This window comes from Aethalodelphis obliquidens, unplaced genomic scaffold (genome assembly GCF_003676395.1).
Source record: "Aethalodelphis obliquidens isolate GAN/ISIS:26980383/991018 unplaced genomic scaffold, ASM367639v1 scaffold41, whole genome shotgun sequence".
Taxonomy (NCBI): domain Eukaryota; kingdom Metazoa; phylum Chordata; class Mammalia; order Artiodactyla; family Delphinidae; genus Aethalodelphis; species Aethalodelphis obliquidens.
This window is the reverse complement of record NW_020837985.1, coordinates 13,616,670-13,643,316: the sequence shown is the minus strand read 5'-3', so window position 1 is coordinate 13,643,316 and position 26,647 is coordinate 13,616,670. Positions and strand designations below refer to the sequence as shown.

The window sequence follows — 26,647 nt, the reverse complement described above, 5'->3', positions numbered from 1 at the left end:
GTTTATAATACTTTTCACACAAATAATACATAAAAACAAACAAACACAAAAGATAAAACATTGTTAATCTTACAGTACAGTACCTGGAAAAGTACAGGAGTACAGTACAACAGCTGGCATCCAGGGGCTGGCATCATCTGGTGAACAGGCCAGAAGAGTCACTGACTGGAGGAGGGAGAGGAGGTGGGAGATGGTAGAGCTGAAGGACCGTCAGCGATAGGAGGCGGAGGGCGAGCTGCCATTTCACTCACGCATGACACTGACGGCACAGGCTCTGGCTCCTTGCTGGAACCAGATGCGCGTTTGCATCTTTGAAAGTTCGCAACTTGAAGGTTTACTGTAGGGGACTTGCTGTATACGTGTTTTTTTTCCTCTAATTGCCTCCTTCTCCGGACTTGTAATACCACACCTAACTGTCGATCTGTTTATGCTGTTGGGTAAGGTTGAACTTTGGAGAGCCGCAGACCGTTGAAATCGCTAAGGTTTTTTTTTACCCTCTCCCTCAAAGCCAGTTTTACCTCCTTGGAGGCAATATTACCCCCTTTGAGAATGCATAATTTCGGGCATGTGAAAGGATTACAGGATGAGAATTCAGGGAAGGCCTGGGTTCATATCCTGCCCTCTGTCCCTTGGGAGCTGCGATGATGCGGCATCAGGGTTCAGCAGATGGACTGAGGTCTAAAAGCCCCAGTTAAATACAGCTTTCTCTATTTGAGAGATTACTTTTTTAAGCTTCAGTTTTCCCTGTAAATGAAGCCAGTAATATGACTACCTGATTTCTAGAGCCAAGAGAACACACACATAAAAGGCTCCCTTTGTAGCCTGGCACAGAGTTAGTGCCCATCATAATTCAGGCACCGCACTGCCAGGACCACTGATCTGTGGCACAGCGACTGGATGGAATCCCAGCTCTGCCATCTGCCAGCTGGGGGTCCCTGGGCTGGAGTGTGCACCTGTCTGAGCCTTGGTCTCCTTATCTGTAAAATTGTGGTATTTACCAATCTGGTGAATAATTTACTGTGGTTCTTACTGTTTTTATTGTGCTATTATCATCATACTTAATATTTTTATGGCAAGTCTGTATAAAAACTGTCAAAAACCAAAGCTCCCAGACGTGACATGACTGGATCTGAGCTCCCTGTCACAGGAGGGAATCAAGCAGAGTCTAGAAGTTCATCTGCTGTGAGTTCTGTAAAGAGAACTGGCCTGTCCAGGAAGGTGAGACTCTCCTTCATCTAGTGCGCGGGGTGCCAAACCCCGTCCCACAGGCCACATCCCACCAGGCAGAACGTTTTACACACTGAGTTTTATTGGAAGATGTACTTCACGTCAGCTTCTTTACACGTTGTCTGTGGCTCTGTCGGCACAACCGCAAGCTGAGTAGTTGTGACAGAGACCACGTGGCCCACAAGATCTGAAGTATCTACCGTCTGGCTCTTTAGAGAAGAAGATTGCCGACCCCTGATAGTGGGTTCTGACGTGATGGCTGGGAATCTGAAGTCGCTGCCACTAACTCCTGGGGTGACCCCGGAGAGGGTGTCCCATGGAGTGCTGAGTGGGATGGGTGGGAACCCTCCTGGAGGCCCCTTCCCTTCTGTGTCTCCATCACCGTCCTGCGTAATCCCCTCCCCCGTCCGTGTGCTACTGCATTACGGGTGCCTTCTCATCTTGTCAGTTTTAGGGGCGACCCATGTATCCTAGAAAGCTCTCCTACCATCCCAGGTCTTGGACGAGGGCTCATGCGCCAAGTGGGACTAGAGAGGACTTTAAAGGTCAGCTGTGAACCTGTGTCCTGCCGTTGCATCAGCCATGGCACTCTTTGTCCCTGGTGGCGTCCCAGGCAGAGAATGCATCCACGTAGGCGCGACCGTCTCGTTTACTGGTATCGTCACGCCAGGAATTCCAGCCCAGGGGGGTTCAACTGTGCATTTCCCACAGTGGCTTTCGTTTTGAGTTGATAAAGGGATAAAGTATAGTGGCCACAGTGAAATTGGCACTTGCAAAATGTATACACACGGTCTGTATATAAATTTGCGTCTATATAGTTAAACACATGGAGAAATTCTTCATTTCTGAGTGTCTCTCACATCCTGCAGTGAACCTTGTCCTGGCTGAACTGGATTCACACTTGCGGGAGGGCGTGCAGGGCACGGGGCTTACACGATGTCTGGGGCTTTGCAAGAAATGTGGCTGATTAATTGCGATGCTTCTGATACAGCCTCACGCTTCACGGAAGCCTGAAGGAAAGCAGTTGTCAAAGCCGTACGTTCTCCGTGACTCGTTTTGCTGTAAAATGTGTCTGTCTTTGTCCTTTTAATTACACAGGCTCTGGTTTCTTTGCGTTTATCCACATACAAACACAAGCAGAGGCACACAGACACACTCACCCGTGCCCACTCATACATACACGAGTGTACACATGTACCCCTCCCCCCCAGGCCCCACACACGTGAGCCTAGACGGGGCGGTCAGCACAGCAAACCCCCCTTCCTCCTGCCGCTCACCCTGGAACAGGCAACGTGCAGCTGCTTAGAAAAATAGAGCTGTATTAAAAATCAGTGCCTTTTGAGTGTCTGTCGGCACTTGTGAAATACGTACTCTTATTTTCTGAAGTAGCCAATTTTGCTTGATCCAGTAACAGACACATAGTGTGTTTTTATTTGCTTGTTTTCAGTAAAGGCTCCTGTTCCTTGCATCGGTCTAACGACCAGGTGTAAGGATAAGTGACCAAAGAGGGGACAGTGATAACTGGTGCTCTTGGAGGGTCCCTGAGGGGGCCAGGCCGGTGGGGACTTCAGCTCCCCTGCAGGGCGGGCCCGGCCTGGGTGTTTCCTGCTGCACTCGCGTCTGCCTTGGGCCCCAGATTCTGCCCTGTGCTCAGGCTGGGCTGCCCACGAGGCACCCGTGGGCCAGAGCAGCCTGTGCTGGCAGAGGGGGTGGAAACCTCAGTTGCAGGAGGTTGGGATGCAGGGCTGATCACCTCCAGTGACCTCTGCTCGCCTTGACTGAACCCTGCGCGGCGCGGGGGCGGCGCTGACCCGTGAGCCTGGGGCAGGAGAGCAAAAGGAAGCCTGCCTGCTGTGCAGTCTGTGTTATAAGCCACCCATGAAGGGTAAAAACTGTCCCGGGAAACACGTCCCATCCGCCTAGCGTGGGCCTGGGAGACGGGTGGTTACCTCCCCTTCCAGTGGCATCCAGGACACGGTGGCCCGGGAGGGTCACACCCTGGCCCCAGCCCACCCAGCCCCCTTCTCTTCACACGTCCTATTCACTTGGGCTTGACTCATGGGGGCCTCATGGGGGCAAGGACACCCCAGGATACGAGGTCAAGCTCTGCCCACAAACCCCACATACGGCTGCCCCTCACAGCCCCTGGGCCCGGGGATTGCATGATCCGCTCTCGGGAGAACAGGTGGGAACCGCTGTACCTCTGGCAGTGGGAGTGGGCTGCTTGGGTGGGGAAGTCCAGAGTGGTTTAGAAGAGCAGCATGGGGTCTGAGTGGGTGTGGCCCCTTGGCCTGTGCTCCCCCCTCTGTTTTCTCTTTGTCTCCTTTTTGTCAGGGAGGCAACAAAATGGGGTTGAAAGAATATGCTTTCTGCGATCCAGCAGGCCTGGGCTGTAAACCCAGCTCTGCTGTCCGCCGGCTGCGTGGTGTGCGCGGGAGGCATCTCCCCCGTGGGCACGTGGCAGAGTCCACAGCTATCTGTGGATCCTGAGACCCGAGTTAAGTCTAGGCCCGGTCCCCACGTGCCCACTTCAGAGAGACCTCAGCCAGAGCGCAGAGAAAGCAGAGCCGCCTTTGGGGGTGCAGCGCAGCAAGCCCCGTGCCCACGCCCACAGTCTCAGCCTCCTCCCGGTCCCGGAGGCAAAAATCTTGGCCTGGAAAGTGAAAATAACCAGTTCAGCACTGTTGCTTTGCGTACTGGAACTTAGAGGTAAGATGGACTGCAGCGCCCTTGATCCCTTGAGACCAGGCCCCAGACACCAAAGCTGAAGAGGTGCTGGGGTCACAGGGAGAGCGGCCCAGGCCGGCTGGAGTCCGCCCCTCCCCCTCCTCCTTGCTCTGCATGAACTTGACACCACAGCCCACCTTCAGGGAGGGATGACCAGAAACACCTCACTAGGATCCCTGGCTCAGCTGCTGAGGATTCCAGTGTCAACAGTCAGCCTCTGCAGCCTTTTCCATCGTCACTGGGCGGATGAGCAGGGCCTGGCCTGTGGTGTCCAGCATGATGTCCATGAGACTGTTGTTGGTTGGAGGCCACAAAGGGCCTTGAGCATAAGAAAAAAAAGGGAGCCAGGAAACCTGTAGTGAATGTGCAGATCTTTTAAAGTTCTGAGCACTAGAGAATTTTCTTCCTCCCTCCCTCCCTCCCTCCCTCTCCCTCTCTTTTTTTTTTCTTTTTTCATCTCAACTTCTGAGGCCCAGCAGTTTGTATCATAGGTCAGTGCTTGGATGTTTAGGCTGATGGACCTTGGCTTGAAGTCCTGTGTTTGCCATTTTCATCTCTTGCTACTTAACTTCTGTGCTTGGCTTCCTCATCTGTAGAATGGGTGCACTAGTCCCACCTTCTCCTATGAAAATTAAATATGTTAAAGTATGAAAGTGCTTCCAGCAGCGCCTGACACAGAGCAGGTGCCGGGCACTTGTCCTTGAGAAAGCACCTGGGTGCTCTGACTCTCAGTGTCCTTGTCTGAAACATGGGGATGAGAAAACCCACTTGGTGGCCTTGTTACAGCATTTTACTCGTGGGTTCAGGAACTCTTGATGAAATGCTGTCCGTGAGCTGGAAACTGTGACTGCAGGTCAGGGGCGTCTGGGAGTTTGTGGGATAAACATACCCTCTATCTCAGGGAGGAACAAAACCATAGAAAAAGGCACTGAAACATAAGTGAAAATTCTAGCAGGAAATTTTAGTAAGTGCCCTCTGTCAGACATAACCAGGGAGGCTAAGAACAAACAAGAGGGGATTTGCTGTAGGTCTGGTGGTTTGGGGGCCCTCTGAGGGCACACCAGGAAAAAGGCCCGCAAAGAGAATTCCAGGCAGAGGAAACTTTATGTAAAGGAACGGGATTGGGGTTATATAAAGGAACCGAGAAACCAGGGAGCGTGCGCCCTGGAGCAGATCGCGGAGGGACAGGGTGAGACTGTGGGCAGAGGCCAGCTCCTGGATGGAGTCCTGTGTCTGTGGGAAGTGTTGGGAGTTTTATTCTGAGTTGAATGCCAAGCCGTTGAAGACTTTGTTTCATTTTACGTTTTATAGTGAGACATAGGCAACCTTCCGGAAGCGGGGCATATCTGAAGTGTCCGCTTGGTGAATGTTAACACACGGCGTGTACCCTGCTGTCCAGAGCACGGTGCTACCTGTGCATGAGTTCTATTCACCGGAGCTGTTGGGTGGAGGACGGATGCAACGAGGGGACAGAGAAAGCAGGGGCAGTGGGAGGAGTCCAGGGTGACCTGGGGCAGAATTTAGATTCTCGTCCTGGGCGCCGCATCCCAGGGCTGCAGGAGTGTGGGGAAGGGGAGGAGGGGGGCTCGGGAGGGGAGGGGCTGGTGCACTATTGAGGTGCCGGCGGCTGCACCCGACCCAGAGCTTGGGGTGAGTCAGGAAGGATGTTGGCAGAAAGGCCCTTGTGGAATCCGCACCCTCAGAATAGTTGATGGGGCGGGGGGAGGGCTGGGGAGTTCATTTGCTGGCTCTTGCCTGTCTCTGCTGGTGAAATTTCATCCCCAGGGCGTTCACTCCTCTGAGTTCTGTGTGGTGGGTAAGCCGGATCCCAGGTCCCGAGAGCCTCGAGAGCCTCGTCTGAGGCGGAAGTGGGTAGCGGAGGTCAGGGACGCTGATGGAGCAGTGGGACAGCAGGAGCAAGTGTGTCCTTGTCTTGAGCTCCTCGTGTTTGCAGTGGCTTCGAGGTCATTAATGAGACCCAGAGAAACAGAGTGGGGTGCAGCTGAGGCCGGTGAGGCTCCGGGTTTACGGAGACTCACTCTCGAGGTCCTGCGCCCTCCAGGTGGGCAGCTGGGGTGCGGCTCATTAGGTGTGGGCCTCGGGCCCTTGCTGGCCTTGTCCTCTTCCCAGCCCTGCTGCAGAGCAGAGCGGAGGTTAAGGTGACGACGCCTTACACCACAGAACGGATGAGTGCCACCAGGATCAAGGTGGAGAGGGAACGTGAGCTGGAGCCGCAGCCCAGCGGCCCTGGCAGGTGGGGTGGGCGGAGCTGAAGAGGCAGGGTGGGCGACCCCCCAAGAACGGGGTCTGAGGGCCGGGGCGGGGGGGGCGGGAGGGCGGCTGGAAGTTAGGGGAACGTGAGTAGAGTTGAGCGGAGGGCCCAGCACGCAGTGGTGCTCTCGTGAGGAGCAGGGGCTGATGGGCTGGGCAGCCGGCTGAGGTGAACTGGGAGGAGAGGAAGCTCCAGCAGCTTCACGCTCCAGGTGTGGCATCGGCAGGTGAAGCAGAGCCCGGGCCGCAGGTGGGGATCCACAGCCGTGGAGGGGCACAGAGGCAGGTGACCCCCGTGTGCCCACCCCCAGCCGGCCCCTCTTCCGCAGACCCCCAGAGGAGGCGGCCGTGTGCAGTGGGCGGCCCGGGGTGGGGCTGGGAGAGGCGTGGGCGGGGCCCCCGTCTGGGGTGTGTGCGCTGGATGTCCCCACCCTTCCTGCAGGCCTCAGCCCCGTCTCCAGTCACAGCTCTGCCTTCACCGCTGGACTTGTCTGGGGGGGCGGGGGGAGCCAGACCCCACCGGCTGCCCCTCGTTGCCATCTGGCCGTGACGTCCCAGCAGCCTCCCCCGGGTCCCCGCAGGAACACAGCGCATGGCCGTTCCAGGAACCCACCTCCACCAGCCCTCGGGCAGAGGGGCCAGGAGCAAAGGAGCATCAGCGCTGGCTAGTTCCACCCCTGTCCAGTGCCCTGGGAACCGGTGAGGAGGTCCCCACCTTGCTGCCTGCTCCCACAGGCGTTCAGGGGCCTGACGCAGTGGATGGCTGAGCTCGGCCCCGCTGCCTCTGGGGGCTCCTATCCCTGTGGCCTGCCTCGGTCACCGGAGCTCTGATTCTGAGGACACGACCCTGAGTCTGGGCACGGTCTGACCCAGGCCACATGCTGATGGAGAGGAGACGGCCGCAAGTAGACAGAATAAATAGCGTCGTATGTTGTTTGCCCATCTCCCGTGAGAAGCACAGACACCACAGGGGCCGGGGATGTGCCTGTGGGGAGACGTGGGGCTCCCTCAGCCAGTCCTGTGCTTTCCTGAGACGGAGGGGAGGGAGGGTCTGTCCTGGTCACACGCAGGTCAGCACTGCCCCCGGAGCCGGGGCTCCTGAGGCCTCTTCCCGCCATGGGCTCCCCTTCTCCCCGTGCCTTCCCGGCGGAAGGTCTCAGCTCCTCTCCACGGGCCACGGGAAGTCTCGTCAACCCTTCCGTGCGTTCACGTGATAAATTCCCATTTTGCCACTTACTTGGTTTTATATTTCTCCATCTACTCCGAGCCCACGTAGGAGGAGGGAGGGTTTTGCTTTGCCTTGTTTCTCCTCCCTGCTCAGCAGCCCGCTGCCTGGGGACCCTGCGCCATGGGAGAAAGCCTTGGGGGTGCCCCTCCCCGCTCTGGCCCAGCGGAAGCTCCGGGTTCCTGGGAAGGACGGCAGGCTGGGTTCGGTCCTGGGGTGAGTGGGCAGGAGGAGGACGTGACTGGGTGAGATCACGGCAGCCTTGGGACCGAGTCTGGCGCTGCGTGTGCGTTCTCTTGTCCAGTGCCTGCCAGGACCCTGAAGGGTAGATACTGAGAGTGTGGGTTCAGTTCTAGAATCGAGCAAACAAGCCTCGGAGGGTTGGAAAAGACGGTGCCACGCACAGAAAACACAGGTTCACCCCCACAAGGCCTTTCCTCCTTGGCCATCCACACGGCAGCTGCTGTAGCGCAAAGCGGGGTGATGCTGGAGTGGGACGCGCCTGGGCTTGAGCTCTGGGTCCCTGGTTATGAACTCTGTTACTCGGCAGGCCGGTCTCTTAATCCTGTAATCTGAAACGCTCCCTCCTCTGGACCTCCGCGCCTCCTCTCTGCCCCTCCTGGCCCGCCCGCGTCCCCTTCTCAGCCTCCTTTGCTGGTCGGGTCTCATGTTCCGACATGCAAAGCTGGAGGCTGGGACCTACCCTGGGACCTCTTCTCTCCTCTGTCTCCATCTCTGAACCATCTCTTCCATTCCCAGCGCTTTAAAGGCTGTGTCTACAAAGGAGCAACTCCCACATCAAAAGCCTGGAGCTTTGTTTCGGAGTCTGAAAGCCAGGCTCACAGATCCGGTTGCTTGCTAGGTGTCTAAGAGACATCTCAAACATGAAGCGTCGGAAACTGGACTTGTGTTTTCTGGTTCCAGATGGGTTCTTCCTGCAGGTTCCAGATGCTCAGGACAGAACATTCTTTCTTTCTGGGGCACTCCTCACCCATTAGGCCACCAGCCTGCCCACTCTGCTTTCCAGAGAGACCAGGGCCTGAGCACCCCTCCCTGCTTCGCCCCCGCCGCATGGCTCGAAGCCGCCAGTATCCACTGTGGTAGCCTCACTGGTCCGTCCTCCTCCACCCCTGCCCGCCAGTGTCAGGCCCCCAGGCCGAGGGGCACCTCCTGCCAGGACCCATCACCCCCCCCCCCTCCCGGCCCCGCCCCTGCTGCACCTCATCTCTCTGTCTGCCATTCTGGCCATGTGTCCATGCTCCCTGACCCTCGGGCCCTGGCCCGCACCCCTGATGGGTCACCCTCCTCCCGCTCTCACCTTCTTGCCTGACTCATCCCTCAAATCTCAGTGGAGACACCCTTTGATCCCACTGTATTCATGCCCCCACTGGCCTCAGTACCTTGCAGGGGTTATAATCACAGAGTTCTTGGAGACATCAAGGCTTTACTTGACCAGTTTCCATCTTGTCTGCTGGACGGCAGCTCCCTGAGCTCCGCAGGCCCCTTAGCGTGTGCCCCGGCTCGGCTCAGCGCCAGGTGCGTGGCAGGCAGTCGTCGGACGTGGCGTGAAGGGAAGGAGGTTTGCATTTAGGTGCTTCTCAGGTCACAGCTGGGCTGAGCTGGGCCCTGGCACCTGTTCAGGCTGGCGAGGGCTCTGCCTACCTCCTGCCGCCCCACTGCCCCAGGCTCCTTTTGCCAGTCCTACAGGAGGTCCTCGCAGTCTCTGGTGACACCTACTGGTGCTCTGCCCACGGGACAGTCCCCAGGAGGGAAGGAGGTCCAAGTAGCCCGGGACAATCGAAACCACACCCTCTTCGCAGGAGTCTCGCTGCCCCTGGCCTGGATCACGGCCCCCTTGTATCCGGGCAGAGCCACCTCTTCCCTGCCCTGAGTTACAGACGCAGCCCGGGGTTAAGAGGCTTCCCCTGACCCCCCTCTCCTCCCTCCATGCCCTGGGCTTTGCTGCTGGGCTCGGTCCCCCTCCCACCTCTGGGCCAGCCGAGCCCCTTCCTCCTCAGGGCTCTGCACTCGCCGGGACCTTCTTCCCTTTGCTCTTCCCTGGCTGCTCGCGCCCTTCTTAGCTCCCGGCCCAGAGCTCACCAAGCCAGGAGGTCTTCCCAGGCCGGCGCACCCCACGCGCATCCTGGCCCCCACGTCACCGACGTGTCCCCAGCAGCACTGATCACTCGTGGCAGCTGGCTCGCTTCTATGTGTCTGTCTGTGTGTTTCCTCTCTGCCCTCTCCTCTGTCTGGCTAGTCACTCCAACAGGGTGGGGCCCCCTCGTCTGCGTGTTTACACGTTTGCTCCTTATGGCAGGACGTATGGGTCGGGCGCTGTGCAAATACGTGTTGGCTGAGTGAGTGAAGGAACGAGCAAACTCGAATTGGGTGCCAGGTGTCAGGCCGTGAATTCCTCACCCACTGGTCCATTTAGTCTTCGGGATGACCTTGGATGGGGAAAAATCCCACAAACTTTTATGCCTGTTTCTGGGTCTGGAAACAGACACAGAAGGAGAAACTGACGTGGGTGGTGGGTGTCTGCAGACTCCAGACCTTGCCCCTCCCCAGCCTTGGGGAGCACTTCCCCCTCTGGCCCTGTCCCCGCTTCACTGTACCCCAGCAGGCAGGCGTGTGCTCGGGCGGGAGGGCGCCCGGTAGCCTCTCCTTCTCACTGTTCTCACGCCGTGCGTGCTCTTCCTGAGACAGAGGATGGGTGGCCCTGCTCTCCCAGACCCGGTGATCCTGCTGTCAGCAGGCCCCGGAGGGGAGGGTTCTTTCTACCAGTATTTTGTCTCACCACCAGGCTGCCTCTAAAACACTTAGCCTTCATTCCCCCATAGACTGGGCACCCTGACCACACCCTCCCTCCAGCCTAAGGGACCTGGGAGGTGGGCATCGACCACTGAGGGGATCTGGGGCCTCTGGGGAGGCAGCAGGTGCCAATTCACTTTGACCTAGAAGGGAAATGCAGGCCGGGCGGGAATCTCCAGAAAGTTCTAGAATAGGAGGTGGAGGTGGAACCTGGACCCTGGGTTGTCCTCTTTGTTCCTCACGCGGTCCACACCATGGCCCTGGGATGCAGCTAATAACAATTTTCAGGTGTTTTTTTTGTTTTTGTTTTTGTTTGTGTGTGTGTTTTTTTTAACAACGGGGAAAGCTCCTTGTTCACCTGTAAAGAACGGATGCGAATATCTGCCCTGTGAGAGCATTGGCTGAGACCCTGTGTGTGACCTCGAGGCAGTGGAGCTATCCGATGACTGGCTGGTTATTACTATACTCATACCCAGGGTGCTTTCTAATGCTCAGATGTGTGTGTAGAATAGTGGTCCAGCGCTCGATGTCCAAGCCTCACTACCTGGCTTGATTTCTGCCTCTGCCACTTGCTGGCTGTGTGATGTTGGATAAATTACTTAACCTCTCTGAGCTTTGGCTTCCCCATGCATCAGCATGCCCATATTGCAGGGTTGCTGTGAAATCAGAGCACATAACTGTCTAAAGTAGCTGGTAGGTGGTGCACAGGGTAGGTCCAGCACTTCCCTTTTCTTCCTCACCATTTCGCAAATGGGTAGAGAGAGGCCCCGTACTGCCCTTGCTGAGAGCTGCAGGGAGCTCATGACGTGCGCCAGGATTTTAGTGACTCCAAAGAACGTGTTCGTTGCTCGTTATGGTGTCCCTGTGTCCTCGGCCCCCACTAGTGAACCCTCCCAGCGTCTGCAGGTATTTGCTGGCCGTGGCACAGAGTTCTCTCCCATCTGTCCGGCTGTCTGTCCAGCTGTCTGTCTGTCTCCATGGTGGCTCCCTTGAAAATGGGGGCCTGTCCCCCTGACCGGTAGCTCTTGGGTCCAGAAGTGCATATTGAGCCCCACAAGGCCCCCGCCATCCCCCAGACCTCCTGGGGATGTCTGCACCAGCTGTCCTCCGGGGCTCCAGTTCACCTCTGCAAACAGCCCTCATGGCTGCCTGCCAGTCCCTGGCCATCCCGCTGCCCCCTCCCCTAGAGCCTCCTGCTGCCTCAGCAAAGAGGGCCCCAGGGCAAGGCTCAGGCCTACGTTTAAAAAAGAATGACACTATATATACACACTAACAAACGTAAGGTGGATAGCTAGTGGGAAGCAGCCGTATGGCACAGGGGTATGGCACAGGGATATCAGCTCGGTGCTTTGTGACCGCCTGGAGTGGGTGGGATAGGGAGGGTGGGAGGGAGGGAGACGCAAGAGGGAAGAGATATGGGAACATATGTATATGTATAGCTGATTCACTTTGTTATAAAGCAGAAACTAACACACCACTGTAAAGCAATTATACCCCAATAAAGATGTTAAAAAAAAAAGAATGACACTGATAACCTGCGAATACCGTACTAGTGAATCATGTTCAGACCTTTAAAACAAATTTGAAAATGCAGAAAGGCAAAAAGGAAATAAAAACCACTTCAAGTTCTGCCCCCCAGAGGTAACCACAGTTAGTTTAAGTGTCATATATGTTCTTCCAGACCGCTGTGTATATACGTCAGTTTGTCGTAGCGAGTAGGAGAGTGCTGGAGTCATACTGAGCTTGAATTCTGTTTCCACCACTAACTAGGGGTGTGCTTTGAGCAGGTCATCTGAGCTCTCTTAGACTCAGTTTTCTCATCTGAAAAACGGACATGATAACTACACTGACATGTGTCAAACAGGACGCTGCATACTGGCGTCTGTCGGCAGGAACATGCCTTAGCCGTGCCCCCGGGAGCTGTGAGGCTACAGTGCGTGTGCGCTTAGATTCCTAACTGCTCCCGTTGGGATCTGATTCTTTCTGCTCTTTCTCCTCCGGGTGAGGGAGCTGCCAGGGAGCCAGGCTTGCTCAGCTGGAGAAGACTGGAGAGAGGAGGACGCTCGCTGACTGTCTTGAAAGGCCTAACTGGCTTTTGTGAAAGACCTGTTCTGGGTTTGGTGCTGGCAGAGGACACACTCTAGGGCAGGGTCTTGCCATCTGCCCACCCCAGGTTCCCCAGTGCCCTGCCCAGAGCCAGGTGTAAGAGGGCACAAGCAGACGGACCCGATGGGTAGAACTCGGAGAGCACGTGAAACCGCTGGGTGCAGAGCGAGGGGGCCCCTTGTACATGTCAAGGGTGTCCAGAGGCAGAGGGGTGCCTCAGGGAGTGGCATGCTGGCTGGCTGTCCCTGCAGGCTTTGGAGACAGACTTGGGCGCCTTTGTGCTGTGTGGCCTTGGGCAGGTGACCTTGGAGAGACCGCATGCTGTAGTGGTCCAGAGCCAGAGGCTGGGGCCAGCACTCTGACTTTGCTGTTTGCCAGCTCTGTGGCCTTGGACATCTTGCTGACTTCTGTGTGCCTTTCTTTCTACATCTGCAAACAGCAGCACCTGTCCCGTAAAGCTGTAGCGGGGGTGGTCAGTCAGCGTGATGATGGATTCGACATGCTAGCACAAGGTCTGTGCAGAGCAAGCCCTCTGCATCTGTCTCCTGACCATGGGGATAACTCCATCCCCCGGCAGAGCAGAAAGTGTCCACATCGTGCACCCAGCGCAGTACCTGGACGTGTGGGCACGCAGTCTTGGAAGCCCTTACAATTCAAATTATTCGTATCGACCCTGGGGCCTTGGGGCCTGGCTCTCCAAAGTGGGGGTGTGTGGACGACTTCCTGGCTGGCCTCGGAGCCGCGGAGGAACTGTGCCGTGAGTCTGCGGGGCGTCTGATTCATCTCTCTCCTCCTCCGCCTCTTCCCCTGCCCACTTGGAATGTCATCATCCCATCTGTGGTTAGCTGCGCTCAGCAGCGACTGCCGGGAGGTGATGGATGGGCAGTGACTCCTTCTTCCCTCGCGCTCTGCTCCTTGCTTCTCCTGCTGCTGCTCAGCTAGGCCGGGGAACCATCTCCACTCCTCCATTCTAGACACAGGTAGGCCTTTATTCAAACCCAGATACTCCTCCTATCTGGTGAGTTTCTTAACCTCTCTTAGCCTCAGTTCTTAACATCTGTGTAACGGAAACAGCGTCTACCTCCTCGAATGGTTGCTGTGGGTAGAATTTCCAGGTGGGTGAACGGCACACAGTAGGCACTCTGTAATCGCCAACACCCTTTTTTTCCAGCTGGAGAGACTCTTGGCTGGGAGCCAGGGGCCAGCATGACACACCCTCTCTAGACAGGGCCTGGGTGTTCAGCATGAAGCAGAGGCCGCCTTGTGCAAACGCTCCTCCCCTGATGCTCAAGCACGTTCTCCCCTTTTGCCATGTGGTAGACTGAGGGCAACTGGAGGCGTTTCTCCCAGGAAACTGCAGTGAGTTCATGGTGTGTCCCTCTGGGAGCAGCCGCCCTGATGAACCAAGACTTGGCCTCTGTCGAAGGTTTCTGGTGAGGAAGAACTCCTCCTGTGGAAAGAGGTCTCGTTGCTCTCCAGAGGTCTAGAATGTTCTGCCTTCCTGGAAGCTAGGGAATACGAATGGCAGTGGGTGACAGTACATGAACTCCAGGGGAGCAGGGGCTGTGTAATCAGCCATGTCTGTTTTGTTTTCACACTTTCAAGAAGGAAAATCGGCCAACTAAGCAAGAGCTAATTCAGCCCAGGTTTTGATTCCTGAGAACTTACCCTTATCCTTAATTCCAGAACTACTTTTTATGTTGATCCTGAATGATTACCTATAAATCTGTATTGATTGGATAAGTGAAGGTAATCCAGTTTGTCAGTAGTTTCTTTACCAGGAAAATGAGTTTCTTTTTCTTATGCTTTTCACCTAGGCTTGAGGGTAGCTGGAGTTCCTCTCTCCTCAATTCTAGACAGTCCTGCAGATGTTATGTCCCACGTTTGAAGGAGGAAGAAGGGAAAGTACGCCTGCCGATTCCTTCTACCTATCTGTCTGCTTACATTGGGGAAACCAAAGCTTTTTAAGACACCACGCCTTCTCAACCAAGCACGCTCTGGTATTTATGTCCTTGGCCAGAACTGGGTCACAGGTCCACCCCTCGCTGGAAGGGCGGCTGGAAAGGTGGGGAACAGAATTACCATAATGGGCTTAGACCAACCAGCCACAGCTTTTCTCCATAGGCGGAAAATGCCGCCATTCTGAATAAAAGTGACGCTCTTTTAGCAAGGAAGGAGTGGGGCATGGGTATTAGGGTGGCAGCTAACAGTGTGTGCGACACCTCAGTGGCAGGAGTCCTGGAGCCTGTGCAGTCTTCTCACCTGATTGTCGACATCATGACGCAGCTGACGCCCCAGAGGCGTCCAGGCCGCCGCTCAGCCTTTACTGCTTGGCTCAGGCGTCACTGGTCGTTCTGTTCAGCACAGACTCGAGGCCTGTTCTGTGCCTGGAGCCGTGAAGGCAGTGGACATACAGCTGGACCGAGGCTCAGCCGGGTGTCCAGACCCACCGGGGAGGCAGCCACGCCAGTCAGTGCCTTCAGCACGGTGCCGCCGGCTCTAGGACACGGGCGCTGCCGGGGGGCCCTTACCCAGGCTAGGGTGCGTGGCAGCAGGGTTGAGGAGGAGGGGCCTGGGAAGCGGGGACACAGGACGCCACGGCAGCGCGGGCGCCTCCTTGAGCGTGCCTGCTCCCAGTCCTCTCACAGCCCACGAGTGCCCTGAAGATAGGGACGGTGTCTTATCCCACTTATGTGTCCCTGGAGCTAGCTCAGTGCCTGGAATGCGTCTGGAGCTCTGGAAGTATTTTAGTTCGAAGAAATGAGTTAACGTGGAAATCAACAGATCATTATCCAAGAGGTGGGCGTATCTTGGCCAAAGGGAGGTAGTCACGGGCCGAGAGGGACTTGGGATGCTAACCTCCCTCCCTGCCTAGAGGTGAGCCTCTGGGGCCCCGTCTTCCCTGGGGAGCCTGGCTGCAGCGGGTATTTTGGGAGCCATTTGTCCTGACCTACTAAGTCAGCTCTAAATTCCTCCTTGAGGCTTCGGAGTGTATGAGGCTTAGTGATGGCCCCAAAAGGGGATTGGCAGGTGGTTTGGGGACTGATTTCTTAAAGCAGTTTGGGCAAGCGCTAATGTCTTTGAGACGTTTCAGTTTTTTCTGTGGTCATGGCTTTCGGACTGCCTTTGACCGTCCCGGGTTGGGAGTCAGGGCGTCCCCTTGGGGCATTTGCAGAGACAAGGCTCAGTAGCTTTGCCTGCCCTGAGCTCCACGTGTCAGCCTCCAGAGGTTTGCTCATAATCAAGGCTAGAACCTTCTGAGTCAACTCATTTTAGATGACGCACGGTCCCAGCCAGTCCCTCTGGCGGCCTGCCAACCTTAAAGCAATTGGCCGTCACCCGCAGCTGCCGCTGTCCTGGGTGGCGCCGTCTAAATACTGCGCACTGCTGGCATCCTCTTGCATATCTGGTTCTAGACAGACAACTCCGTGCTCTTTCCAAAATAACTCCTTCCTTGGGGCTTGTCAGACCTCTGGTGCCTTTGGGATAAATATTAAAAATACCTCCTCCCAAATCAGGGAGGATCTCATTCTTTCCCCTCAGTGCTGATTGGAAAAGGGGCCTCAAACTGGTCCCGCAGTGAAACATTTGTGAAAACGTATGAAAAGAGATTACTGCACGTGGAATTGATGGGATGACAGAACTGCCTAATAACGTGTGATTATTATAATAATGTATATAGTAACCAGATTGCTTCAAGGGCAGGGCAGTATTTGTACTAAGTTGCCTCCGGTGCTACAGTTAAGTCCTGTTACGGCTTGATCTTGCTTCGTCCTCCAAGCAGCCCTGCAACACGTGTGTATTTTGTAAGGTGTCCCACGTCACACATACTGACACCGACAGAGAGATTAGGAGACCTGCAGTGGACCCAACACTTGGGCCTGGAACCTTAACGTTGACAGTTGGTGCTCTCTCTGGGATTCTTAAAAATTGAAGTATAATTAATTTACAATGTTGTGTTAGTTTCAGGTGTACAGCAGAGTGATTAAGTTACACACACACACACACACACACACACACACACATATTCTTTTTCAGATTCTTTTCCATGATAGGTTATTATAAGATATTGAATATAGCTCCCTGTGCTGTACAGTAGGTCCTTGTTGTTTATCTATTTTATATATAGTAGTTTGTATCTGCTAATCCCAAACTCCTAATTTATCCCTCCCCTATCCTTTCCCCTTTGAAAGAAACCGTAAGTTTCTTTCTGGGAATTTTAGGGCAACTGGAAGGATCCCTTTTCCTTCCAACTTTTTTTTTTAAGTGAGAAATCATGAAGACATTCAGATAAGACATTTACGTAATATCGTATAATAAGGTGTTTATGTAATATCGTATAATGAAGTATTTTTCACTGTGTGACTGACTCCATTGCCTTTGTGTAACTGAGCAGTCTTGCTTCTTCTGGGATTACGCCTGCTTCTGGAATTGCACCTAAAGCTCCCTGGGGTGGCATAACAGACACCTTGTAGGTGGGCCCCCAGCACGTTTCCTGTTTCATCGACACCCTGCTGGCTTGCGATTTTCATCTATAAGCTCCTGCCTTTATGAATGAAGTTCCCTCTGCCTGGATCGCCTTTTGGTCTTTTGTCCATCTGGCTGAGTCTTACTGTTCCTTTAAGGGAAACCTCAAACATCGCCTTTCCAGGAAAGCTTCCCTGACCTCCCCAGGCTGGGCTAGGTGTTGGATCAGAGTCCTTAGTGCCCTAGCAACCCAGACCCATTTCTGTCACTTATGACCCCATTGATCGTGTGGATTTCCGTGTCTGACTCCCTCTAGTGGATGACTGTGAGCTCCTTGTGGGTGGGGACCATGCCTGGTCTTATCTCATCCCCGTATGAGCACAGTATTGGCAGAGCCGATGCTTAACAAGTCCATTTGGGAGAAAATGAAACACTCCGTCAATGTGGCGCTGCCTCTGCGTCTGCCCCATGCTGGACGTCCTGCATGCAGGGGGGTTGGCGCAGGGTCCCAATGACGTCACGTGCCCTGGAGGAACCGTGGGCTGCGTTTGCTCATCGATCTCTGTTTCCTCTTGCTTTTCTCAGACGTGCTCTGCCCCAGCCTTCGTGTAGAAGGAGATCGCTTTAAGTACACCAATGGCGAAACCAAGGAAATCACAGGTAAGAGAGTAACAGCCACCCTACACGGCTTGCTCTCTGTGCTTTTTGCTGGACTTGACCATGACCCTCCTTGATTCAAGGGTAGCCTTGCTGGTGCTGTCCTCATTCCTGTCCTTCACCGAAGTCCTAATAGGATGGTCTGAACTGTGCAGGTAGCAGCTCCCGTCAACAGGGAAGACCGTTCACCTGTTCCCTCTGGGAGCAGGTGGTGATGCTGTAGGGTCGGTAGAGAATGCAGTGGAGTGAGTGACATGGTGAGTGAGTGATTGGCAGCCGGGCAAAGGGTGAATAAATAAATGCATTTGGGAGTGAATCAGAGTCATAAATACATGAGTGAATCAATGGATGAGGGAACACAGAGACACACGACTGCGGAGCCAGTGGCAGAAATAAACTCCGCGGAGGCTGTCTCTGAACGCGACCACGACTGGGTAACTGGGTGCGCGGGGGACGCTGAGCCGGCCCCCTCGTCCCGATGGTGATGAGCGTCCATTAGCTCCTCCCGGGCGTCCAGCTGAACACTTCAAGTACATGATCTCAGGGAAGTTCTCCTCCCTGCAGGACACCAGCCCTGCTCCCCTCACCAACGCCGGCCCCGTCAGGAGCCCCGTGTCTCCACCCCAAAGCATCTCGGGTCCATTTCTAACCAGTGCAGTCAGTCTCCCATCCAAGGCAGTGAGCCCCGGGCCATCAGAACCCGGTGTCTTGTAGGTGCTGCAGTGCCCCGCCCCTTCCCCAGGGAGCTTGCCCGGGTTCGCCTGCCCATGCGGACACGCCAGCATCTGCACCTTGGCGCCTCAGGGTTGTTTCTAGAACAGCAGAAGGCTGTGCTCCCTGTGTGCACGGCAGGTGAAACGTGCCAGGGGATTAACACCCCTCGGGAGTAACCCAGCCCTCAAGCAGTGAGCGTCGGTAAAGAAACACCCGGCCCCTTGACCCACTTGCCAGCACGTCCCCACAGGGGGCAGCTCCCCAAAGGGGGCAGCCAACTTGGTGCTGCTCGCCTCGTCAGCTGCTGTGCCTCCCTCCCTGCTGACCCTTCTCCTCCATCGAGCGTCTCCCGGATAAACTAGCACTTCTGCGGGGAGCGCCTGGGCTGTAGTCAGTGCTCAGTGAGGTGCTTACTCTCTCTATCAGGATGTCTTTGTCTAACTCCTGAGAGCAAGATGACTTCCATCCTAGTCACTGTGTTAATGCAGCTACCTTGAAGTGAAAATATTTATAGCCGAGTCACCGTCCAAAGGGCAAAACTGCTGGGAGCACGGATGTCCCCACTGATTGCCTCGGTACTACCCAGCGGAGCTCTGGCTCTGGGTAATGTATTCTCCATCCCTCGAGCCTGGCTGGGCCTCTGCCGGCTCTGCCCCCGAGTAACTTCCGCTGAGGTCACCCTGGAAGGCAGATCTTTACCTTGCTGCATCGTCCATGTCGGGCTTCCTGAGCGATGAATCCCTCGTAACGGCACCTCCCCTAAATAATTCATTATCCAGTGTGTCTGTTCACAGAAGGGAAGTTACGACAGTCATACCATTAATAACAGAAATAGTAATAACTGATGCTTACCAGCACTTACATGCTTACCACGTCCTTGCCTGCCAAGGGATTTGCACTTATTTTCTCATTTAACCCTTACAATGTAGGAGACCAGCACTATTGTGTCTTTTGTAGCTGGGGAAACAGGTACAGACACATTAAGTAATTTGCCTGAGTTTGTGGCGGAGTCAGGGCTAACATCCAGCCGTCGGAAGGAAGAGGGGGAGGGAGGGAGGAGACGCAAATGAGCACCATTTCATCTGCTGTATCGTCTGTAACTCAGAAGGAGCTTTCCTCTCGTTCTACGGACTGAAGAGCCCCCAGTATTTTTTTCCACTGAAGAATAACTGATTCTGGCTGGGAAGATTCAGAACGTGTCTGTGTGTACGTGTGTGTGCACGCATGTGCGTGCGTGCACGTCTGTGTGTGCACACGTGTGCTTACGCAAGCTGGGAACAAATCCTTTCGGCTCTGGCGTGTGAGGATCCCGCTGAGGAGTCTTGTCGCGATTGGATAGAAACAGGACCCTCTGTGCAGAATCCGCTGTGTGGATGTGCCGCCAGTGAAGCCTGGAACCTCGCCTCCCCTTGGTGGGCTCCAAGGCCCCCAGGAAGTAAATCACAGCACTGGGTGGGCCTCCATCAGCACGCGGTGCAGATGCCCTGCTTGTGCAGCTCTGAGAGCAGAGAGCCTGCGGGATCTATCGTCTCCTCTAATTATAACCAGACCAGAAAAGAGGCTCCTGCCAGCTGGAGCTGAGACCGGAGTTAGGGAGAGATGGAGCCGCACACTTGCCAACTTAGACGCAGTCGGGTAACCGGAGCAGCTTTTGTAAAAAATGCAGTTCCCCAAAGCCTCACCTCCGGGCGGTTCCTTAAATGACTCCAGCTATTTTTAGGGCTTATCTGGGCTGGAACAGTGAGCACGGGGAACAGAACAGACAAAGCAGGTTGGAGGCCTGGGTCCATCACCTGACTCTCTGAGATTCAGTTTCCCCGCTTACGCAACAATACATCCGACATGATATCTCTGAGGACCCCTCCCAGCTCTAAAAACCGAATGTTCTGCAAATTCTAGTGACTGAAGGTGTTATACAACATTCCTGGGGGGTCAGCTATTTAAAGCTGAAAGAAAGTGCTGGGCACGGTCCAGCTCTGAGATTGGGCCACAGACATCCTAATGTCTCTCTGCTCCTACCTGAGTTCCGACCTCCAGATAACAGGCGCCATGTCACGAGCATCTCAGATAGTCTCAGCTCACTGCCCCTTCCCTCCCTCCTCCCAGGCCTGTGTTTCCAAGTCTAGTCCTCCCCAGTCTCCCCCAGTCCGGTACATCCCACCGTTGCCGCCTCCTCCATCCCCACTGCCAGAAGGTCTTCGAGCACAGAAACAAGATCGTGTTTCTCCCTTGCTTTAAAGCCCTTCCGCGGCTCCCCACTGCCTGTAGAAAGAAACTCAAACCGCCTCGCGTGGCCGACAGAGCCCAGCCTGATCTGCCCCTGCCTAGCTCACTCCCCTAACCATGGCTCCTGACATCCCGAAATAGTGGGATTCTCAGAAAGAACCTCGGTGCCTCAGGTCCGGTGACCTTTGCACATCCAGTTACCTTGGATGCCCTTCCCTCCATCTCTGTCTGCCCAGATTTTATTTGTTCTTTAAATTCAGGCCAGGCCTTGCCTCCTCTGGGAAGCCTTCCCTGATTGCTCCTCAGCTGGGCAGGGAAAATATTCCATGTGCTGTTATACAAGCCCAGCCATTCCCCCTCCTTCTCATTTACCCATCCATGATACCAACACAGCTTCTCTCTGTGCCTGTTTCTCTGTAGACACTAAACTTTTGGGGGTTGGGGCTGGGATTTTGTCCTGTTGAGCATTGGAGCAGCCAACAGGGCATCTAAAGGGAGGAGGCCCTTAATGTTTAGTGAGTTCCTTTCTTCTCTCCTTCCCTCTTTCCACTGACGGTGCCTCAATTAAGAACGACAACCAGAGCTCTTACTTTTTTAGGGATGGAAACATGAATCAGATCAGGTCCCATCCTTCAAATTGCTCACCTTCTCCTGGGGACAGATTAACCGTGTGCACCTCGGCCAGACCCACGAAAAGACCCGGGAGTAACTTCCGTGCCTGGGGGTCCGGCAAAGCTTCGTCCAGCGCAGACCTTTGAAGGACTCTGGGCAATCGTCACGGTGTCCCTGATACCACCTGGTTCAGCTGAGTCCGTGACTTCGGGAAGGTGCATCCTTGCAGTCTCTACATTAAACAATCGCCGCTTTATCTCGCGGTGCCTCGCATCAGGGTCCATTTACCTCGGGAACATTTTTCATTTTCCTTCCCGGCCTTTATTTATTGCAGGTAATTCATCTTTCTCTCGGCGCCCTTTGCTGCCTCCTAGTTAATTGCTTGTTGTTCAGAGTTTTGTGGTGTTTAAGTCTTTGTTTTTATCCATGGAAGCCAACGAAAGTGGAACTAGAAAGTAGAGCATATGTTTTGCTTTTCTAAAGCTATTTTTTATTCTCCCACACATGACTGCTACAAGGAAGCCCAGCTTCAGGTGGCGGTTTCCAGTGACAGGGACGGAGCTGTGAAGTAGAGGAGCGGGCCTCTCTGCCCTTCTGCCTGGCACCGTAGTGGGCGGCATCGGGCCCGTGCCCGCCGGGTTCTGAGCCCGCTCTCTGAGTCAGAGCCGGCACTCAGTGGGCGCCCCCGGGGCCTGCGCATCCCTGTGGGCCTTGGGCAGCCCCGTGAAGTGGGAGTTTGCAGGGGCTGAGTAGTTGCACCAGAGTCGTGGAGCTGCGGAGTCTAAGAGCAGGGAGGCCCAGGTGTGTCTCACTGAGATGCTCTCCTGTCCCCACTTTCCCTCCTTAAACGAAAGTGGTGCTTCCCTGGAGCGACAGCCCACCCCGTGTCCAGGCAGTTACCGCTCCAGGGCTTTTGCTCCCCGGCCGCTGAGAGCCTCTGAGTGCTGACAAACGGGAGAGCCCCCCGGGACCCACTTGCTCCCGCAGGGGGAAATGGCAGGGACGCCCGGAGGCCCCGAGGCCCGAGGCGGCGAGCCTGCAAGTCGGGCCCTTACCCTTGCCTCGTTGCTGAAGGAGACGCGAGGATGCGGGCTGTGGCCCGGCCGGCGCTGGGCCTGCTTTCACACCCGGGCAGAGTGGCTCTAAAACCTGCGCCCGCCTCTTCTGCCTTTCCTGGGAACAGAACCTGAGCCTAAACGGGCCCTTCACCGCTCGGTGTCCCTTCCATGGAACCCTTGTGGGCCACTCACCCCATTCCCAGGCACCAGCCCCTCCCACTGTCCTCTGCTTCCCAGCCCTGCGGGTCACTTCCAGGTCCAGGGCCGCAGTGCACGGGCGGCCCTTTGGATCTTCACGAGATCCCTCCTTGTGTGGCCCAGTGCCTTCCACCCGCTGATCCCGCTGGACCCGCCGGGCTCTGTGAGGCCTTAAACCCAGAGCTGCGGGTGATGACGTTGGGGGGTGCCTGCCCCTTGGGGGGCCCCTGCATCTCTGGGGAGGCTAGGTCGTTTGCCTCAGTGGGCACTAAAGGGCACACTGTTCCAAGGTGTGCTGTCTTCATCCCTGAAGGAGCTTCTGGGTACATGTTTTCTATCTTAAGGACCAAATCTCGTTTAACGTTGTGCCATGAATTCTGTTAATTCGCTGGTGTGTGAGATGCTGTTTAGAAATGACATGATGGCAACTCTTAGTCATTTTCTGAGAACTAGGCAACCTCAGAGTGGCAGGGGCTGGGGAGGGGCCGGTGCCTAGAGTCCCCCAGGGCCTCAATCTCAGCACAGCCTTGCTGTGCATGGAATCCCTTCCCAGACCATCAGAGGCCCTGCCCTGGGCCTGGAACAGCCCCTGCTCAGGTGGCCCGCCCCCTGAGGCCTGCCCGGTCACCCCTGCTCACCTCCCATCAAATCCTGTTTCATTATTCCTCACTGCCTGCAATTGTCCTTTACGTTTGTGCTGGACATGTGCTTATTATTGGCCTCCCACTAGGGCACCAGTTCTCCCAGCGGTGTCTCCAGTGCTCATGCATGCTTGGCACAGAGCAGGATCTCAAAACATATGTATTGAATGCGTAAGTGATATCCACGGATAGAATCCAGTGGGAGAAGAGGCTGTAATCATTGTAAAGGGAACTAAATAATGTGAAAATTATTTTGTGGGTCTTCTGCTCTATGTCAGGCTCTGTACAAAGAACTTTGTATCATATCCAGGCTTCACCACAATCCTATGAGGTGCAAAGACAATCCCCTTTTTACAGATGAAGAAATTGGTGCTCAGAGACGTCAGGCAACCTGCCTAAGGTCACACAGCTAGGGCCTGGTGGTCAGGAACACAGCCCAGGCCTGTCTGACTTTGCTGCTGAAACTCTCAATTGATGCTAATTCCTTTCTGTTCTTACAGCATCTTATCCAGGGCTTGGAACAGAGAGGCTCTCAAAATACAACTTGAATGACTAAATCATCTCTTAGGACAGAATCTAGTTAGAAGATGTTTTAATCATCCTAATGTGAGCCCTGCAAGCTCGTTTCCTGTTTTCCATGGCAGCATCTCAGAATGTTGGAGACAGCAAGAACCTTCCTGAAGTCTCATGGGTTAGGTGCCACTGATGCCGAGGGTGTGTTAGCCCGGGGATGTGGAGACAAGTGAGGCCTGGTGCCCACCCACAGGCGGCTTCCTCTCATCTGCCACGAGGTTCCCCTTCCCCAGGGACGCAGTGTCAGGCCGGTACATCCCACCGTTGCCTCCGTGTGGGCATCGTGGTTGGGCTTCTCTGAGGACCCCAGCTGCAGGACTCAAGTCAGCCCCCCCAGACTGGTCCAGGTGGTTTTGTAGGGGGTCATGGATAAGTTTGTGCTGCTGATGGTGGAGAATCCTGAGTGAATAACTGACCTGCTGAGTCGGTTTCCTACCACGGCTGAGCGACCGCCTGGGATTCTCTTGATGGCCAAGGTGGCGGGTGTCAAGCCTCTGTCACGACTGAGTACTGAGGCTCTTGCGGGTTCTGTAACCCGCTCAGCATCACACAAATATGTGACTGAGCTGGATGACCCCCGTCCCGCCAGCTCGCCTGAGCCCAAAGTTCGTGTCTTTTCCATGACTTCGTGTGGCCAGTGAGCAGGGTCCTCTCTCAGAGCCATGACAAAAGGAAACACGCCTTTCCGTTAATGCAGAGTCACGAAGAGTTTTCTTCTCTCTGATGTTTCGCTCTTTAAAATCATGCAGTTTAAATGCTGCTAAATTATAATTCAAGCAGAGTCCAAGTGAATTGCGGAAATGTGGCTGCAAGAAGGAAAGCCGATGTTGCCACTTAGCCTGCAGAGCCAGGCTGTGTGAGCTGGGTGTCCCCACGTGGGCTCCCTGAATGCCAGCCACACGGCCAGAATGGTGGCCGACTGCTTACTCCATGCTTGCCTGTGATCCAGGACTTTCACGAAGGCTCATGTTTCATCGGAATCCCCAGCGTCTCTGCCTGTTTCCTGCAATTGGCCGTGGAAACAGAAGCTGTCCATCTCCTCCCTCTGTTGTTTCTGTTTTCACCTGGGAGATGGATTTGCACAGTTCCCTACGCTTAAATCCCGCTCCCCCAGGGCAGGACGGGCTGGCCACCTTCCCAGAGAGCAGATGTGCTTTTCCTCTGTCTCCCGGGCTCCTCTGGTCAAACTCACTCCTGGCTCTTCTCTTTGGACAGGTTTTGACCTGATGGATTTGTTCCGTGTGAAGGCGATCTTGGGGGAGAGAGAGAACGGGGCACAGAGTTCCTACGTCCGGATGGGAGCCTTCCCTGTGGTGCAGAGGACTGAGTGAGTGCTTGCTTCTCCTTCTAGACCTGCCCGGGACGCCTCTGAAAGGGTGGGCAGGCTCTGGTCAGCATGGTTGCCCACTGAGCACTGGGCAGGGATTTCACCTACAGAGTGCCTGGTGAGGTCACCCTGAAACGAAGCAGCCGAATCACTGACCCGGGAATTCAGCCTCGTTCTTAACCATGTATTACCGTTGACGTTATTGGTCCCCTGGTCCTTCTACACTCACCTGTCCGTACAGGTGTGGTGTTCATCCTCCATCCATTCATGCCTGCGTTTTTCTGTTAGTTCAGTAAACTACAAACGTTTATCATTTATGGCTTAGATCCACGGCACCTACTGTGGGCCAGCCACGGCATGACACGCAGGCAGAGCACCACCCAGAGTCATGTAGTCGTTTTGGCCAGTGGAGACCCAGTTCAGTGTTTGCTGGGTGCCTGGCCTTACACAAGTCATGGGAGGTCCCTGTGCCCCAGTCATGGCATCTGTTTCATCTGAGGTGAATGTGTCCGCCTTGCAACGTCATTTGAGAGGGTCATGATGCAAAGATGAGTCCAGGGTCTGACACCTGTGGGGTCTCCAGTCCAGGGCTAATGATGACACCAAAATTAATGTTCTGTTCTTCTCCTCTCAGGCAGAATGGTCTTTTGAAAATGATAAGTGATATTTTATCTTGACATTATCCTTCATCTTAAAACTCTTTAATTCCTTCTGAGTGTTCTTAAGCTAAGGGCCTGGGAAGACCCTGTGTGTGATCTAGCCCCGTGCTGCCCTTCTGGCATCAGGTTCGTCCTGGCCTGTCATTGTCTGCACTGCCCTCTCTCTACCCCTGCTTGTCCTTCAAAGTACAGCTCATCTGTCCTGCTTTCAAGGATGCCTCCCCCTAACTCTGAGGTTAAGCCAGGCCTCCCCTTATTTTCTCTCCTCACAACTTGTCCTCCTGCATAAAATGTAGCAACATTGAAGCCAGCGACTCGATTGTGCAATGAGTCATTTGCAAACTGTCTCCCCAGCTGTGGGAGAAGCTCCTGGAAGGGCCTGAGTCTGGTCTCTGCTGAGTCCCAGCATGGAGCTGAGCCCTGCCTGGAGGAGGGGTGACTCAGTCCACGATCAGTGAGAAGCCTCCGTTAGATACTAGCCTGGCAAAGGTGGGCTTTGCCACGTCAGGCCTCAGAGCTTGCATTTTGCAGGCATGCAATCATTTCTCCAGCTCGGTGGGCGTTCTCTGAGTGCCAGCCTTGCACCAGGACTGTATTGGGCCCTAACGTCCTCCACGGCTCACAGTGCCAGCATCCCGGGACAGTGCTGGTTCAGAACAGGAAATGCTACGTCAGTTTCTCTCTCTGGGTTCCGTTTCCTCACCCTGCGATGGAGACCATATCACAGTCAGCAGACCCTCAAGGGAGGCGTGCCTTCCTGACTGTGGGTGTTGTTCTGTCCACACAGGGGCTGAGATACAGATGCTGGGTGATCTTAATCACCTGGTCCCATGCTCATTTGGGGGCCACACAGGGATGAACAGAATCCAGGTTCCATTTCCCACTTAACTCCCCTTACTTCTTTGGCCTAACTTGTCCAATTCATCCATACCACTTAGAAACAGAAAAAAAAAATCACAGGCAACTTCACTTTAAAGCAAACGTACAAGGGGATTCCTTGGCAGTTAGGACTCCACACTCCCACCACCGGGGGCCCAGGTTCGATTCCTGGTGGGGGAACTAAGATTCTGCAAGCTGCACGGTGTGGCCAAAAATGATAATAATAATAATACAGTAAATGTGTAATAGAGAAAGAACAAAACAGAGGG

General features: G+C 54.9%; 1 protein-coding gene across 1 annotated transcript in view; it reads left to right on the top strand.

The window, feature by feature from the left end:
- Window positions 1-26,647, top strand: part of COL22A1 (collagen type XXII alpha 1 chain) — a 260,806-nt gene that overhangs the window by 36,751 nt on the left and 197,408 nt on the right. Inside the window, exons 4-5 of the mRNA XM_027132542.1 lie at window positions 17,420-17,494; window positions 24,729-24,840. Of these exons, the coding sequence (XP_026988343.1) occupies window positions 17,420-17,494; window positions 24,729-24,840 (187 nt within the window). The remainder of the gene's footprint in view (window positions 1-17,419; window positions 17,495-24,728; window positions 24,841-26,647) is intronic.